This window comes from Hemiscyllium ocellatum, chromosome 12, assembly GCF_020745735.1.
Source record: "Hemiscyllium ocellatum isolate sHemOce1 chromosome 12, sHemOce1.pat.X.cur, whole genome shotgun sequence".
Lineage (NCBI taxonomy): Eukaryota > Metazoa > Chordata > Chondrichthyes > Orectolobiformes > Hemiscylliidae > Hemiscyllium > Hemiscyllium ocellatum.
The window spans coordinates 49,130,590-49,149,852 of NC_083412.1; the positions used below are offsets into that span (position 1 = coordinate 49,130,590).

The 19,263-nt window shown below is 41.4% G+C and overlaps 1 protein-coding gene across 5 annotated transcripts in view; it reads left to right on the plus strand.

Annotated features, from left to right (window-relative positions):
* The first annotated feature begins 279 nt into the window (after positions 1-279).
* Positions 280-19,263, plus strand: part of arl13b (ADP-ribosylation factor-like 13b) — a 95,147-nt gene continuing 76,163 nt past the window's right edge. For 2 of the 5 annotated variants that reach the window (XM_060833024.1, XM_060833025.1), the window contains exons 1-2: positions 280-354; positions 6,637-6,755. In XM_060833024.1, coding sequence (XP_060689007.1) covers positions 6,697-6,755 — 59 coding nt within the window. In that variant the 5' untranslated portion in view covers positions 280-354; positions 6,637-6,696. Of the gene's footprint in view, positions 355-671; positions 695-1,083; positions 1,145-6,636; positions 6,756-9,777; positions 9,839-19,263 lie in introns of those variants that run through there. The other 3 variants (XM_060833022.1, XM_060833023.1, XM_060833027.1) reach the window with 3 other exon arrangements.

The following is a 19,263-nucleotide window of genomic DNA, read 5'->3' on the forward strand; positions in this document are numbered from 1 at the left end:
GATGTACAGTACTTTGGTCGGATTGTATGCAACCACACTGCCGTGTTTGTCTGTGGATGCAGGAAGCGATGCACGTGCCAGCACCGCGCGCGCGCGCTCGCGTTGGGGAATCAGGGCAAGCTGCCGCAGCGGGCACCGGCACCGGCAGCGGCAGGCGCGGCGCGCGGCGGGGCTGTGACGTCACCGCGCGGGGGGTGGTTCCACCGTCACCAGGGCGACGGTGTGGAACTTGGCAACCTGCTTAGCAACGGACACCAGGGTAACCGGGAGGAGGAGGAGGTGGTGGTGGTGGAGTCGTGGGGGGAATACCCGGATATGACACTGTGAGTGGGGAGCTACGGCCATGGCCGGGCGGTAAGTGATGCTTCTCCGGGGGGCGGGGGTAAATCCACACGGAGCTGGGCCGCAGCCGCCACGCTGACGGTTCGTGGGGCTCGCTGGGCAGCCCGCTGCTCCGGGAGGCCCAGGCGACCTTTTCTTTGTGTTGTTCCCCCCTTGTCCATCCAGCCGCGCAGTGATTATGGGGGAGGCTGGCCTTGGGCACGTTCAAACCTGCAGCGCCTGGCTTCCCTGGATCGGGGAAAGAAGAATCCCGGATTTCCACCCTCTGATGTCGGGAAGTGGGCAAGAAGTGCAGCCCCTTTAAAGATGTCTCATCTTGAGGCAGTAATGTCCTTTCCTTCACACTTGGAAGGTGGGCCCATGTGGTGGGGATCCAGCAAAGCCGAACGGTACATCAGTCCCGCCGCTGGGCTTGGTTGAGTTCCTTTCACGTTGCTTGAGGGCAAAAGTTTTTTTTTAAAAAAAGCAATGCATTATCATTTTTTGAAACTGTCTCTTCAGCAACTGTTTGTGTCCCACCTTTCTTTGCACGTTCTGACTTGCTTGCTTGGTACAACCAGCCCAGTGATTTGTGACAGCGTTATGGCACTGCATTTTCTAAACAAAGGTTTGCCTGAAATTGACATTGGCAGTCCTCTGTGAAATATACAACAAGCCGTACACCAACACAATAAGCTGCTCAACCAGCCTGTGCTACTATTCATACTCCTGTGTCCTCTCATTTTATCTATCAAAAATCTCAGCCTTTCAGCGTATTTATTTGAAAGCATCCAAGCCAGTTGCCTGAACCATTTACTCCTAAGTAAATCAATTTCTTGTTATTTCCCTTTTGATTTTATTGATTTTATAGTATTGCTGCAAAAGGACATGTTTTGTTGAAAACCTCAACGAATTCGACTCTGCTTATCAACCAATCAACACTCTTCTCCAACTGTGTAAATGCTGTGTCCCTTTAAGCTGATATTTTTGGCAAATTGTCCTGTTGAATGCAAGTTGAAAAGCATTGACAAAATGTCTTTTTCTTGGGTATATATACAATAATATAGTGAAGAGAAGAGGAGATGGTCTTGATATTCTACCCAAATGAATCTCAGTCATAGTAAAATAGACTGATTATTATGCCATTGCTTTTTGATCTGTACTCCCAAATTATTAAATATATAGACTCCAGTTTTGGATTCTTTCCACAATTGCAAGTCTTTATCTTTAGAAGTTACCCTAACCTGTTCAATCTCTCCTGGTCACTGTGAAATCAGTTCTGACTTTTTTTTGTTTTGATATGCATGATATGAATGCAGGGTGGCTTGTGCCAGCTAAGCATGCAAATTGTTCTGATGTCTCTAGTCATTTGCAGCTTTGTGAAACAGCAACAGTGTTGTGGCAGGTTGCAGCAAATGCAAGGGAATGTCCCTGGTCTCAATAAAGGTAGTCTTGGCTGACAGTAAGGTTGATACAGATACATTCTGGTGCCAGATGAGGGTCAATATCAGAAGGGAGGTGGAGAAAGGCTCAATTGCAAAGCAGAAAACCCAGGGCAAGTGGTTAAAAAAAGTGAAGAAACAAGCAGAAAAGAAATAATTAGTAAAAGAACATAGCTGCCAATAAATAAAAGTTTGGAAATGTAAAAATCTGAAGCTGAAGTTTCTTCTCAGAACCATCACATCTGCCTGAACAGAGCTGAACATGCAAGAAAATGATCCCTGCCCCACATCTGGTCTTAAGCTCAGTAGAGGTAGTTTCAAATTAATACAACAGCAAAACAACAAAGCTGCTGAATTTCATATGAATTTACTAAATTCTCCACTCCTAAGTTATAATAAAGTTGCCCAGTAGATATTTCACTTGACATTTTTAAGCATGCATGCTTGCACATTGTCCCACATTGAGTTGTCATTTATACAATTCAAAGTCGAGAGAGTGGTGCTGGAAAAGCACAGCAGGTCAAGCAACATTCGAGGAGCAGGAAAATTGACATTTCGAGCAAAAGCACTTCCCAAATCTTCGATTTTCCTGCTCCTTGGATACTGCTTGACCTGCTGTGCTTTTCCAATACCACACTCTCGACTATAATGTCCAGCATCTGCAGTCCTTACTTTTGCCCGTTTATACAATTCAGATATGTGGAGCAGTTCTTAAAAGGTTAGAAAATCTAGATGAACAAAGGGGACTAGGTATCCTTGTGGATAAGTCAATGAAAACTAATATGTAGGTGCAGCAAGCTATAGGAAAGCTAATGACATTAGCCTTTCTTGCAAGAAGGTTTACAAGTAGGAGTAATGAAGTTTTACTTCAATTATCTAAGAGTTTGATCAGACCGATTTGGATGCCAGCATAAGTGTGGTTAGTAAATTTGCAGGTGACCAAAATTGGAGGCGTAGTGGACAGTGAAGATGACTACCTCCGAATACAACGAGATCTTCATCAGATGGGCCACTGGCCCGAGGAGTGGCAGGTGGAGTTTAATTTAGGTGAGGTACTGCATTTTGGAAAGGCAAATCAGGGCAGGACTTATACACTTAATGGTAAAGTCCTGGCTACTGTTGGTGAACAAAAAGACCTTGGAGTGCAGGTTCATAGTTCTTTGAAAATGCAGTTGCAGGTAGGTGTTTGGTATGCTTGCCTTATTTGGCCAGTGGATTGAGTATAGGAGTTGGGAGGTCATGTTGTGACTGTATATGACATTGGTTCAGCCACTATTGGAATACTGTGTGCAGTTCTCATCTCCCTGCCATAGGAAGGATGTTGTGAAAATTGGAAGGGTTCAGACCGAAGGGGCAATTTTTTCTCGCCGAGGATGGTGCGTGTATGGAATGAGCAGAGGAAGTGTTGGAAGCTGGGGCAAATACAATATTTAAAAGACATCTGGATCGGTACATGAATAGGAAGTGTTTAGAGGCATATGATCCAAATGAAACCAGATTTATTTTGGATACCTGGTTGGTTTGGACAAATTGGACTGAAGGGTCTGTTTCCGGGCTGTACAATTCTATGACTCTATGACCATGCCTATGTGCAGATTTGGTACCCTTATCTCAAGAAATATGTTTTTGATAAATTTTGTTGCACACCTCTATTTCAGAGTTGTTCCTGGGATGATAGGACTGACATGTGAATCAAGTTTGGGCCTGTATTCTCTGTACGTTTGAAGAATGAGCGATGATCTCGTTGAAGCTTCTACTTGTAAAGCTGTCCTTTAAATCTTTAACAAAGCTTTTGGTCATCTGGTCCGAATATGCTTTTACGTTAGATGTGCTAACATTGTTTTTTGTGCAGATGGAGGCTAATTTGGAGAGTAATTTGTTCTCTTAGCTAGTTATTCATTGACTGTAAAATCCTTTGGCTATCCTGCAATCATGAAAGGTAATAGATGAAATCGCGATTGTTTTTAGTATGGTTCATGTCAGATTTAACTAATACTCCTCTGAAACACCTTGAGATGTTTTACCATGTTAAAAGAGCTATATAAATGCCATTTGTCATGGGTGCAGTCAGGACTTGCTTGGTCCTTTACTATAGAGGTGGGAAAAGGCATCACTTCCTTAATTCTTCCAAAGTTTTACACGTGTTAACTAATGACCGAGTAAAATAGAGTCATAGATGTGTACAGCCCGGGAGAAGGCCCTTCATCAATCAAGTTTTCACTGATCAAAAGACCCAACTAATTCTTCTACGGTCATTTTCCAGCACTTGACCCATTGCCTTGGACGCCATGGCATCGCAAGTGGACATCTAGATTCCTCTTAAATGTTGTTAGCGTTTCTGCCTCTCCCACCCTACACGCAGTGAATTCCAGATTCTCACCACCCTATGGGTGAAAAATGTTTTCTTTACACCCCAAAAAAATCTCTTATCTTAAATCTGTGCTCCTGGTCATTGATCCCTCCACCAAAGGAAAAGGATACTTCCCATCTAACCTGTCTGTGCCCCTCACAATTTTATACATCTCTATCATGTCCCCGTCAGTCTCCAGTCTATTCATTCTCTCATCATAACAAAAACTCTCCATCCCAGACAACATCCCGGTGAATCTCCTGTTCAGCTGATACTTTTTGATTCAATATCTATTATACTATTTCTCAAATATATTGCTCAATTTGGAATTACATTCCATTACACACTGGAAAACATTAAGTCCTTTCAAAATCTGTTTCAGTCCTGTATTTCCCTCCCTTGTTCACATTTTCAAATGTACTTTGAACCATACCTCTTTATAATTCTAGAGAATCAATGAGTCAGAAAATATGATGAAAACTATATTCGTTCTTTGGGGTTGGAAAGCTACATAGCTTTCCCTAACCTAATAGAGGAGGTGACAGCCTGATGGTATTATCCCTGGTCTATTAGTTCAGTGGTACAAGTAATATTCTGGACACCTGGAAATAAGAGTTGCATGATCACCGACTGATCCCACACGGACTCCGAACCACTGCACCCACCATTGCTGATTATCAAGAGAACCTTTCTGGTTCACTAATGTCCTTTAAGAAAGGAAACTGTCATCCTCACCTGGTCTAGCCTGCATGTGACTCCAACAATGTGGGTTGACTCTTAATAGCTCACTTAGCAATTGGGATAGATAACAAATGCTGGTTTAGCAAGAAATGTTCACATCCTATGAATGAATAAAAAACATTTGTAGAATAATTCAATGTAAGATTTATTGTTTTGGAGGGTGGCAAATCAACACTCCATTTCCTTGTTCAAATGAGTGTGAAATATTCCACGAAGAAGCCTAGGGAGGTCTCACTATCTTGGCATCATTTATTTTTATTTCAAATCTACCTAGGAACATTAATTTTGTTGTGCATAAAATCCCACTTTTTGCAACTTAGCTGCATTTGGCTACACAGCAGTAATGATGGCACTTTGAAAATAAACTATTGGTTGTTAAGTTATGCGACAGCCTGAGAACATGAAAAACACAATATTCCCGGAGCTTAGCATTGAATAGAATAAAACACATTGTAAAACAGTGTATGAAAGAAGTGAAAAGCCACTGAGAAAAGAAAGAAGCAGTTCAGTCTTGAGATTAGGTATAATTTATAAATATAACAGAATGAGTGACTTAAACTAGTTTTGCTAAACAAGGTCCAGTTGAAGGATTACAAGAACACAGATGGCTAAATGTAATATAACAAACATTGGGTAGAAGACCCCTGGGGTTAACTGATAATCTCTTCCCTACTCCCGAACACCACCGAAACAAAATTGCCCTCCACATGCATACACTAATAGGCCAAAATGTTCACAAGGGAATTATGACACTAGAGAAGCCTGGGAACTGTCGACCAGTGAGTCTAAGGAGGAGTGGCAGATGAAATTTAATTTAGATAAATATGAGGTGTTACATTTTGGTAAGACAAACAAGGGCAGGACTTGAGGAGTGATGGCGTTCAGGTACGTAGTTCCTTGAAAGTTATGTCACAGGTAGACAGAGTGGTAAAGAAGGCCTTTGGCATGCTTTCCTTCGTTGCTCTGACCATTGAATATAGGAGTTGGAATGTTATGTTGCAGTTGTACAGACTACTGGTGAAGCCACTTTTGTAGTATTGTGTACAATTCTAGCCGCCCTGCTATAGAAAGGATATTATTAAATTGGAAAGGGTGCAGAGAAGATTTAGCAGAATGTTACTAGACTGGAGGGTTTGAGTTATAAGGAGAGGCTGTGACTTTTTTCATTTAAGCTTAGGGGGCTAAGGGGTGATTTTATAGAGATTTATTAAATCAAGAGGGATATAGGTAAGGTGATTAGGAAAGATCTTTTCCCTAGGCTAGGGGAGTTCAAAAGCAGAGGGCATAATTTTGAGGTGAGAGGATAAAAATTTAAAAGGGACCTGAGGGGCAACAGAGGTTGGTTCATATGTGGAATGAATTTCCAGAGGAAGTGGTAAATGCAGGTACAGTTGCAACATTTAAAAGATATTTGGACAGGTACATGAATAGGAAAGGTTTAGCAGGTTATGGCTAAGCATAGGCAATTAGGATTAGTTTAGTTTGGGAAATTTGATTGGCATGGATGAGTTGGACTGAAGGGTCTGTTTCCATACTCTACAACTCTATAAGTACATGGATGAACCTTTGAAATGTCAGAACATTCAAGGCAATGGACCAAGTGCTAGAAAATGGAATTAGTGGAGATTAATTGGCATAGCCTTGATGTGTTAAAAGGCCTCTTCTGTACGTTATGACTCTACTTACTAAGAAAGGAGATTTTAGATTTCCTGACTTGTTATGTAAATAGTTCCCATTAACTTTGCATGTTTATTCTTCTTAGTTTTCTTGATTTTATTTCAGATGTTTACGTCTCAGTTGTTCGTGCATTTGCTGAAATTGCTTACAGAATTCTGAAAAGGGATGTTTAGTCTCATGGCTAATTGCTGCAGCTGGCTAAAACGTTGGCAAGAACCTGTAAGGTATGATTTAAGCATTTCTAATTCAGTTGACCATAAATGTTAGCTCTATTTCTCTGTTCACAGAAACTTCTTGATTTACTATTCTTTTTATAAAGGATTTTATTCGCTTCAATATTCCTGCATAACACTTTTGGCATTTTTTAATGAATTAAGTACTGCTTTACCTGAGACTATTAACATAGAAATTTCCAATAATTAGTCTGTAATATTGACAAAGTACTTCCAAAAATTATTTAAAATTTTCACTTAATAAAATTTTTATATGACAATTTTATGATCTTTATGGACATAAATGTTGTTTTACAAAAGATGAATTTCCCAGCAAGCAACAGAAGTGAACAGAACAAAACTTTGTTTTTAGACTATTACTATAACTAATAAACTAAAATCAACATGATCAAACAGTACTTGAGGCAACCATTACATCAAATTAAAGCTACATTTAGATTAACTAATTAATGTAATTGAGTACCTCTTTTGCTGGCAGTAATCTAAAATTACAAGGTTGAGTTCCAAGTTTGCTCCCAGTTTAGCAGGCAGCTATCTTGTCCCTGTCATGCCAGATTGCAACATCCCAAACCAACTGATTGTAGTGATTCCAAAAACCTCCAAACCTCCTATCTATTCTATCTTTTTGAATAGAGAGCCAACTCTCACCACTTTAGTTCCTTATGTGGAAAACAGTTTTTATTGTTATTCAAAGTACTAGCTGTGTTGTCTCTTTCTGTTTTTGTTTCTCTGTGTCTCTGTCTCTCACTCCACAAGCAGCTATCCTTTTACTACATCAAGGCATGAAAACTGCAACTGGAATTTTAGTAGGTTTTGGTTTGTGTTTCTTTATCTATGCCGACCAGATTACATAGGCCCATCTCTGAGCAAAAGTTTTGTATTGCATCATCATCCCCACCTTTCCTAACACTTAGTTTACATGTGCAGTACCTTACCATGTTCTCTCTTGAAACTGCCTCTACCTTTAAATTATTAGATTGCTTCTTCAACATCCAATATTGACTGAGCAGAAAATTTCACCCCTAAATCTTATGACAAGTGAACCCAATGTCTTTCAATATTACTACAAGCTCCCCTAGCTATATACTCTCTGGGTTGCTCCCACATTTGGTCAGTGCTTGTTTACTTCTGATCAAACACACGTCAATACGCAAACATTTGCCCAACTGGCATTAGCTGATTATACATGTTAAATAACCTTTTGGGCTCACTGTTCCCTTTACTGGTTGGTGCCAATGATCCAGTAAATCTGTTGCTGTCCGGCCTCAAACTCCAGACTGGACAGTCTCTTCTCCATAGCTACTATATTTGCCTGGAGAAAGGCAGTTTGAGACTACAAACAAATCTTTGAGACCCTTTCAGTGGTTCTGCAACTCACAGTTTGAAATCCACTAACCTAGCATGAGAGATCCATCTGCCTGCTAAAACAAAGTATCCAGGTAACTTCCTCCTCAATTATATATTACAGTATCCAAAGTTTGGTATCCAGCTTGTTAACTGAGTTGATGTTCCTTGAGCTAAAGACTTTTACATCAGATGTGATCACTGTGGATGACACACGTGTCCACGAGGTGCTATGTCTGTAACACAATATGTATTTCAGAGAAGTATAAAGAAAATTCAGTATATGAGTTAGCTTGATACATTTAAGTTATTTACATTTAATTTTATTTTGAAATTAAATGAGTTTTGGTGTGTTTGCATGTGATTGATCCTTGCAGTATTCCATCTAATTTTATCACTTCTGGCTTTCCAAAGTATGAAGATAGACCTGCATGATCCACTTTTGTTGTACAGAGTGTCTAAAGTCACTTGATACAAAACAGCTGTAAAGTAAATCACACAACATTTTATTGAGAAGTCAAAGTAAGCACATGGGAGGAAACACCCTCAGATAGTTAAAAAATGTCTCAACAATTCAACCACTCTCTAATGTATTTATCCTATTTTAGCAACATTACTTCATGGACCATAATTACATCATGGATGATATGCCCTTGTTTATGTACTCAGTTCTCCATTTACATGGTTATTTTAAAAAGAAATCACACATGACTCTTGTTCCTGACATTAAAATATCCTGTCCTGTGATCTTCAGAACTTTCCATTGCCTCAGTTTGGTTCTCTTTTTATCAAGCATGGAAACTTAATAAAAATAGCAATGTCCTAGCTGACCTAACCTTATAATTATCAGCAAACCCATTCCCACTGAAGTCATCACTTTTGCTCATGTTGTTGTGTCCATAGCTTAGTGTTAGGGCTAAGTCATTTCTGCAAATTCAGCAAGACTAAACAAATTATATAATCTTATGCACCAATCTAACTTTATTGTTCTATAAAAAATATTATTAAAAAGGCGCAAAGACTAATGTATTGGATCATGTTTTAGAAAACAAGTGGATTGGGAGGAACAGAAATCTTGACTACCTCCCACATTGCTAAATGAGAGTGTGTTGGGCAGGTGGAAACATGCGTTAAAAATGATCAAGTTTTGATTAGGAACCAAACCTAATTCCAATTATTCCATTTTAGTGTTTAACCGTGATGTGTTTGGATTTTGGTGAGAAACCAACTTTCTGTAGTCTGTGATCTAATTTATTGAAAGAGGGTGGATAGCTATTGGCATAATTAACAACTCATAAAATGGCCAAACACTTGGTCAAAGATGTAGATTTTGATAATATCTTGAAGAAGGAAAGCAAAGTAAAGGGTGTCTGGTTTAAAGTGGGACTTTTAAAGCTTAGGGCTCAGGCAGCTGAAGACATGGCTGCCAGTGGTCAAGAGATTTAAAATTAGGGACATTGGTGAAGCAGGAATTAGAGGAATCTAGATGTCTGAGAATTATGACACTAGAGAAATTTAATAGAAAGAAAAACATGCATTCATTCAACATTTTCATGATCATTAGATGTTTAAAGAACTTTATACACCTAGTAAAGTTTTTGTTTGAAGTGTGCACATTGTTATAAATAGGAAATACAACAGTTAATTTATGTTTATGTTACAATCGCAGCTGAGGACAGGAATTATCCAGTTAATAGCAGGCCATCAGGAGTATTGCCAAACAAAGACAGGTAAGAGTGCAGATGTGTAGTTCCTTGAAAGTGGAGTCATAAGTGGACAAGATAGTGTGGAAGCATTTGGCATGCTTGCCTTCAATGGTCAGTGCATTGAGTATAGGAGTCAGGACATCATGTTGTGGCTGTATAAGACATTAGTAAGGCCACATTCAGAGTACTATGTATAATTCTAATCATCCTGCTGTGGGAAAGATAGAACATAGAACATTGCAGCGCTGTACAGGCCCTTCGACCTTCGATGTTGCACCGACCTGTCATACCAATCTGAAGCCCAACTAACCTACACTATTCCATTTACATCCATATGTTTGTCCAATGACGGCTTAAATGTACTTAAAGTTGGTGAATCTACTACCGTTGCAGGCAAAGCATTCCATACTCTTACTACTCTCTGAGTAAAGAAACTACCTCTGACATCTGTCCTATATCTATCACCCCTCAGTTTAAAGCTATACCCCCTCGTCACCATACTTGGAAAAAGGCTCTCCCTGTCCACCCTATCTAACCCTCGAATTATCTTATATGCCTCTATTAAGTCACCTCTCAACCTTCTTCTCTCTAACGAAAACAGCCTCAAGTCCCTCAGCCTTTCCTCATAAAACCTTCCCTCCATACCAGGCAACATCCTAATAAATCTCCTCTGCACCCTTTCCAAAGCTTCCACATCCTCCTTATAATGCGGTAACCAGAACTGTACACAATACTCCAAGTGCGGCCGCACCAGAGTTTTGTATAGCTGCAGCATAACCTCATGGTTCCGGAACTCAATCCCTCTATTAATAAAAGCTAAAATACTGTATGCATTCTTAACGACCCTGTCAACCTGGGTGGCAACTTTCAAGGATCTGTGTACCTGGACACTGAGACCTCTCTGCTCATCTACACTACCAAGAATCTTACCATTAGCCCAGTACTTTGCATTCTGGTTACTCTGACCAAAGTGAATAACCTCACACTTGTCCGCATTAAACTCCATTTGCCACCTCTCAGCCCAGCTCTGCAGCTTATCTATGCCTCTCTGTAACCTACAACATCCTTCGTCACTGTCCACAACTCCACCGACCTTAGTGTCATCTGCAAATTTACTAACCCACCCTTCTACGCCCTCATCCAGGTTGTTTATAAAAATGCGGTACATTACTGGTAACTGGACTCCAGGATGAACATTTCCCATCAACCACCACCCTCTGTCTTCTTTCAGCAAGCCAATTACTGATCTAAACTGCTATATCTCCCATAATCCCATTCTGTACAATAGCCTACTATGGGGAACCTTATCGAACGTGTTGCTGAAATCCATGTACACCACATCAACCGGTTTACTCTCATCTACCCGTTTGGTCACCTTCTCAAAGAACTCAATAAGGTTTGTGAGGCACGACCTACCCTTCACAAAACCGTGCTGAGTATCCCTAATCAAATTATTCTTTTCTAGATGATTATAAATCCTATCTCTTATAACCTTTTCCAACACTTTACAAACAACTGAAGTAAGGCTCACTGGTCTATAATTACCAGGGTTGTCTCTACTCCCCTTCTTGAACAGGGGAACCACATTTGCTATCCTCCAGTCCTCAGGCACTATTCCTGTAGACAATATGATTTAAAGATCAATGCAAAAGGCTCGGCAATCTCCTCCCTGGCTTCCCAGAGGATCCTAGGGGACTTATCTATTTTCACACTCTGCAGTATTTCTAATACCTCTTCCTTGTGAACCTCGATCACACCTAGTCTAGTAGCCTGTATCTCAGTATTCTCCTCGACAACATTGTCATTTTCTAGAGTGAATATTGTCGAAAAATATTCATTAAGTGCTTCCCCATCTCCTCTGACTCCACACATAACTTCCCACTACTATCCTTGATTGGCCCTAATCTTACTCTCATCATTCTTTTATTCCTTAAATATCTATAGAAAGCCTATATATCTATGTATCTATAGATCAGGTTTACTCTGATCCTATCTGCCAACAACTTCTCACGTCTCCTCCTGGCTCTTTTGAGCTCTCTCTTTAGGTCTTTCCTGGCTACCTTGTAACCCTCAAGCGCCCTAACTGAGCCTTCACATCTCATCCTAACATAAGCCTTCTTCTTCCTCTTGACCAGAGATTCCACTTCCTTTGTAAACTACGGCTCCTGCGCTCTACAGCTTCCCCCCTGCCTGACAGGTGCATACTAATCTAGGAGCTTTTTCTTGAATAAGCTTCACATTTCTAATGTGCCATCCCCTGCAGTTTCCTTCCCCATCCAATGCTTCCTAAATCTTGCCTAATCGCATCATAATTGCCTTTCCCCCAGCTGTAACTCTTGCCCAGTGGTATACACCTATCCCTTTCTATCACTAAAGTAAACATAACAAAATTGTGATCGCTATCTCCAAAGTGCTCACCTACTTCCAAGTCTAACACTTGGCCAGGCTCATTACCCAGTACCAAATCTAATGTGGCTTCGCCCCTTGTTGGCCTGTCTACATACTGTGTCAGCAAACCCTCCTGCAGACACTGGACAAAAACTGACCCATCCATAGTACTCATACTATAGTGTTCCCAGTTAATATTTGGAAAGTTGAAGTCCCCCATGATAACTACCTGTCTCTCTCACTTCTATCGAGAATCATCTTTGCTATCCTTTCCTCTACATCTCTGGAACTATTCGGAGGCCTATAGAAAACTCCCAATAGGTTGACCTCTCCTTTCCTGTTTCTAACCTCAGCCCATATTACCTCAGTTGACAAGTCCTCAGATATCCTTTCTGCAACTGTAATAGTGTCCTTGACCAACAATGCCACAACCCCCCTCTTTTACCATCTTCTCTGTTCTTACTGAAACATCTAAATCCTGGAACCTGCAACAACCATTCCGGTCCCCGCTCTATCCATGTCTCCAAAATGGCCACAACATCGAAATCCCAGGTACCAACCCATGCTGCAAGTTCACCCACCTTATTCCGGATGCTCTTGGCGTTAAGGTAGACACACTTCAAACCAACTTTTTGCTTGCCGGTGCCACCTTGCGTCCCTGAAACTTGATTTTGGACCTCCCTACTCTCAACCTTTTCTATATCCGAACTACAATTTTGGTTCCCATCCCCCTACTGGATTAATTTAAACCCACCCCAATGGCTTTAGTAAATTTCCTCCCCACCCACGATATTGGTACCCCTCTGGTTCAGATGAAGATCATCATGAGGTCCCACCTAACCCAGAAAGAGCCCCAATTATCCATGAATCCAAAACCCTCCCTCCTGCACCATCCCTGTAGCCATGTGTTCAACTCCTCTCTCTCCCTATTCCTTGCCTCACTAGCACTTGGCATGGGCAACAAACCAGAGACAACAACTCTGTTCATCCTAGCTGTAAGCTTCCATCCTAGCTCCCTGAATTTCTGCCTTAAATCCCCATCTCTCTTCCTACCTATATCGTTGGTGCCTATGTGGACCATGACTTGGGGCTGCTCCCCCTCCCCCCAAAATCACGATCAGAGACATCACGAACCCTGTTAGTAAACGGGAAAGGGTGCAAAAAATATTTACAATAATGTTACTAAGACTGAAAGGTTTGAGTTATAAGGAGAGGCTGGATTGGCTGTGACATTTTTCTCTAAGGGGTAAGAGGTAGAGGGAGGACATTGTAATGATTTATAAAATCATGAGATACATAGATAGTATAAATGCCAGAGGAATCAGCACAGAAGCGCTTCACAGGAGGCTCCCAAGCACTGAAGATGTCACCTAGAAAGGGGACGAAACGTTTGCAACAAGAACTCCCAGCTCGGCGAACAGAACCACAACATACATAGATAAGGTGAATAGACAAGGTCTTTTCCTCAGTGTAGGGGAGTCCAAAACTCGAGGGCATAGGTTTAAGGTGAGAGGAGTAAAATTTAAAGTGCAGTACAGGCCCTTCAGCCCTCGATGTTGCGCCAATCTACAGAAATAATCTGATGCCCATCTAACCTACACCGTTCCATTATTATCCACATGTATGTCCAATGCCCATTTAAATACCCTTAACATCGGCGAGTCTACTACTCTTGCAGGCAAGGCATTCCACGCCCCTACTACTCTCTGAGTGAAGAAACTACCCCCAATATCTGTCCTAAATCTATCACACCTCAATTTAAAGCTATATTCCTTCACCATCCAAGGAAAAAGGCTCTCACTGTCCACCCTTTCTAATCCTCTGATTATCTTATATGTCATGATTAAGTCACCTCTCAACCTTTTCTTTCCAGCGAAAACAGTCTCAGTTCCCTCAGCCTTTCCCTGTAAGACCTTCCTTCCACACCAAGCAACATCCTAGTAAATCTCCGCAGAACTCTTTCCAAAGCTTCCACAACCTTCCTATAATGCAGTAACCAGAACTGCATGCAATACTCCAGGTGCAGCCTTACAAGTGTCTTGTACATCTGAAGCATGACCTCATGGCTACGAAACTCAATCTCCCTACCAATAAACGCCAACACACCATATGCCGCCTTAACAACCCTATTGACCTGGGTGGCAACATTCAAGGATTTATGCACCAAAACACTCAGATCTACCTGTTCATCTACACTGCCAAGAACTTTACCATTTGTCCATGAAGGGGACCTTTTCACTCAGAGGGTGTATATATGGAATGAACTGTCAGAAGAAGTGGTAGAAGTGGGTCAAATTAGAACATTCAAAAGAGATTTGGATGGGTACATGGGTAGGAAAGGTTTAGAGAGATGTGGGCCAAGCACAAGCAAATGGGACTTGTTCAGTTTAGGAAAACTAGTTGGCATAAAGTAGTTGGGCCAAATGACCCGTTTCTGTGCTGTGCGACTCAATGACTCGTACAGTAGAGCAGCCTAAGGGGGTACCTGATTGAGGTATACAAATTTATGAGAGGCATACTCAGAGTGGATCGTGACAACCTTTTCCCCGTGGCAGACGTGTCTAAAATTGAAAAGTGAGGGGCACAAGTTGAAAGTGAGGAGTAAGTAGAGGGGATCTGAGGAAAAATAAATCACCCGGAAGCTGGTAGAAATATAGAACATGCTGCCTGAGAGGGTAATAGAGTCAGGTACTCTTGCAACATTTCACGAACCTCCAGGTAAGCACTTAAAATTCATAGTAGGCTATGGACGAAGTACAGGTAAATGGCATTAGCGTAGTTTGATGCTTCTTGGTCAGCATAGATGAGGTGGACTGAAGGACCTATTTTCTATGCTGTGTGACGTTATGCATGTAATACTGTAAGATCATAAGAAATAGAAGCAGGCATAGGCTCATGCAGCTCCTCAAGCCTGCCCCACTGTTAAAGTAAATTTTGGATGACACCAGCTTCAGATCGCAGACACTTTCTGAAAACCATGGAAGAGATCCAGAGTGCCATGTGGAGGCACTCCCCAGTGAACCTCTGGACATTACATTTTTTGTATCTTATTCAAGTATAATTGATACAAAGGTTTCTGACATCACAAGGCAGAATACAAATCTTGTTAACCATGTGTTTTTCACTCTCACAATAGCTGGAGATCGCTGCAGTCCTGTGACAATATTAAACCATTCACAGAAACTTGTGACTATACTGTTCTCAATCTCATGCTAATTGACAAAGGGGTAGATAATAAGTTTTAGGATCAGTAGTGTGGTTAGTCCTCACATACTTCCTTGCCAGTTAACAAAGTTATATGCATGGAAACAGGAGGTAGTTAATGGGATGTCTGATCAGGGCTGACGGTCCTATTCAAAACGTGAGTATGGCTCAAGACGGCTTTGATGGTTTAGTGGCAGCCAGACCCCTGCTGTGATCTCTGGTCTCTGCCTGCCACGGCCAGGCATACAGTCAAATACGTAGAGAGACATTCCAATAGGGAAACTTTAACCCGTGAATTTCCACTGCCTCTAAGCACTAGGATAAGCCAGTGAAACAGAACATTTCACTTTTCGGGGTCCACAACCTTCAGAACCATCATTCTGTAAGATTGTGGCTGATATGTTCAGGCCGCAAACCCTTTTCCGTGCCAGCTCTTCATCATAGCCCGCAACTGCTTGAAATTTCAAAAATATACCTATCTCATCTTTTAGTATTTTCAGTGATCTAACCTCCAGTACACGGGGGTATGGAATTATAGACATTCACAGGTCTCTAGGAGAAGAAATTCCTTTGTACCTCAGTTTTAAATGAATGTCCCTTTTTCTATATAACTATGCCCCTAGTTCGAGATACTCCCAATTGTGAAAAAATCTTCTCAGCATCTAATCTATCGAGACCCCTGAGAATTTTGTATGTTTCATAAGATCACAGTTCGTATTCTCAGTTCTAATGAATAAAAGCCAAACCTACTTTGCCATTCCTGGTAAGTCAAACCATTTATCCCAGGCACCTGCCTGATGTAATACTTTTGAACTATCCTTTCCTAAATATTGGGAGCACAACTGCACACAGTATTCCAGGTGTGACCTCACGACTGCTTCTTACAATTGTACCAACAAACTTACCTATTCTTAAACTTAACAGAGCAATAATGCATACAATTCTATTTTAGTCAACCTGTTATTTTTTTCATTTTTTTTGTCGAATCTTCTGACCTACCATTCCATCCATGTACAACTATGTGCTTTTTCCTTTGGTTTGATACTAACATTCTTAGTTAACCAAAGGCCCTCCTCTTGGAATTTTTCTTCCTTGTTGAAATGTATCTCTTCTTAGTATTTCAAAAAATGTTTGCTCTTATAAGTTTAGCACTGTATCTGTATTGCCTTATATCGTAACCTAATTTGCAAGTTCGTTTTATCCAGCTCTGCTGTTAAGCCCTCATTATTGCCTTTAGTTAATTTTAAGTCCTGGACCCACTCCTCTTCCCCCTCAAACTGCGTGTGAAGTTTATTCATATTAAGACCACTGCTATGTAGGAGCACCTTCGTTATCAGGTCATTAATTTACTCTGTCGCTTTGCACAATACAAGGTCTTATTGGCTCCAGAAAGTACTCATCAAATGAACAGTTCCAAAAAATATGCTATGAACTCTTCATCGAAGCTACCTTTGCACATTAGATGTTTGCAGTCTATATGCAGATTAAAAGTCCCCATGATTATTACCATACTCCTCTGACCAGCTCCCCTTATTTCTTCCTTTATAGTCTGTCCAATCATATGGTTACTAACTCAGTTAGCTCAATTAGTTGGATGACTGGCTTGTGATGCAGAGTAACAGCAACATTGTGGATTTAATTCTTGTAATGTAGCGTGACATGAATCCAAGAGCACATTTGAAGCCACCTTCATCGCTATGGAACTTGGCTATCAGTTTCTGCTTGGCAATTCTGCACTGTTGCATATCCCAACAATTGCCTTGAAGGATGTCTACCTGAAGATTGGAGACTGAATGACCTTAACTGCTGAAGTGCTCCCTGACTGGGAGGGAACATTCCTGACAGCAATTGTTGCTCTGCATCCATTCATCCATTATCTTAGCGTCTAGATGGTATTGCCAATATATCATTCCTCACGGCACTCTTGCCTGCAGCGTGTGAGATAGACAACATGGCTGACTCACATGAGTATCTGCTGTGCACGTGGTGGATGATTTTCCCATGTGTGATGGTAGCATTCATGATGTTCTGGCATGTCTTGCAGAGGTTGCCATTGCAGGGTTGTGTGGTGTTGTAGTCAGTGTTGTCCTGAAAGCTGGTAATGGGCTGCAAACGATGGTCATTTTAAGGTTTGGCGGTTGTTTGAAGGTGAAAAGTGAAGGTGTAGGGATGACCTTGGTGAGATGTTCATTATCATGAATGACATGTTGAAGGCTGCGAAGAACATAGCAAGGTTTCTTTGCTCCGGGGAAGTACTGGATAATGAAGGGTATTCTATCGGTCATGTCCTGTGTCTATCTTTTGAGGAGGACAGTGCAGTTTTTCCCTGTGGCATGTTGGAACTGGCAATTGATGAGTTGAGCATTGTATCCCGTTTATATGAGGATGCCTTTCAACATCTTTAGGTGTCCGTCATGTTCCTCCACGTCTGAGCAGATCCTGTGTATGAGCAGGGCTTGTCCCCATAAGGGATGACTTCTTTACCATGTTTAGAGTGAAAGCTAGAAAAATGCAGCATTGTGAGGTTATCCATGGGCTTGCGGTAGAGTGAGGTACTGAGGTGTCCAAGAATGAGACTGATTCTGAAGAGTAGTCCATGGTAAGTCTGATGATGGGATGAAACTCGTTGATATTGTTTTGTGGTTGTTTCAGTGATTCCTTACCATGAGTGCAAAGGAAGAAAATGCCATTGATGTATCTGGTGTATAGCATTGGTTGGAGGTCCTATGCAGCAACAAACTCTTGCTCAAACTTGCATGAAAATGTTGGCATATTGGGGTGCAAATTGGTCCCCATGGCTGTTCTGTGTGTCTGGATGAAGAGCTGGTCCCCGTGGGTATTCCATGTGTCTGCATGAAGAGCTAGTCCCCATGGTTGTTCCGTGTGTGTCTGGATGAAGAGCTGGTCCCCATGGCTGTTCTGTGTGTGTCTGGATGAAGAGCTGATCCCCATGACTGTTCCGTGTGTGTCTGGATGAAGAGCTGGTCCCCATGACTGTTCTGTGTGTGTCTGGATGAAGAGCTGATCCCCATGACTGTTGTGTGTGTGTCTGGGTGAAGAGCTGGTCCCCTTGGCTGTTCTGTGTGTGTCTGGGTGAAGAGCTGGTCCTCATGACTGTTCTGTGTGTGTCTGGGTGAAGAGCTGGTCCTCATGACTGTTCTGTGTGTGTCTGGGTGAAGAGCTGGTCCTTCTCTCACCTTAAAAATATGCTCTCTTGTCTTGAGATATCCCAAGCTAGGGAAAAGACAACTACCATTAACTCTACTTATACCCCAACCTATTAATAAACTTCTATAAGGTTGCCTCTCAACCTCCTGTGCTACAGTGAAATATGTCCTAGCCTATCCTTATAACTCAAATCTTCCATACCCAGCAACATCCTAGTAAATCTCTTCTGAACCCTCTCCAGCTTAATAATAGCCTTCTTAAAAATGGGCAACGAGATCTGGACACAATATTCCAGAAGAGGCCTCACTAATGTCCTGTACAACCTCAACATGACTTTCCAACTCCTATACTCAAAGGACTGAGCATTGAAGCCAAGGATGTTAAAATGTTTTTTAAACCACCCTGTCTATATGTGATGTAAACTTCAAAGAACTATGTATCTGCAGTCCTGGGCCTGTCTGTTCTACAACACTATCCAAGACCCTACCTTAAGTTTAGGCACTATTTGGAGTGAGCTGAATGAAACAGGGAGAGACAGGACTATCTTGGATTGTTGGATTGTGACCACCTTTGTGTTCGCTGTGGCCCAAAGGTGCTATCCCCATTCACTTTAGCTTTAAATTGAAAAATGCTCTACGATTGCACCCTTGAATTCATCTAATTTTTATACAGTGAGTCTTCAAAACCAG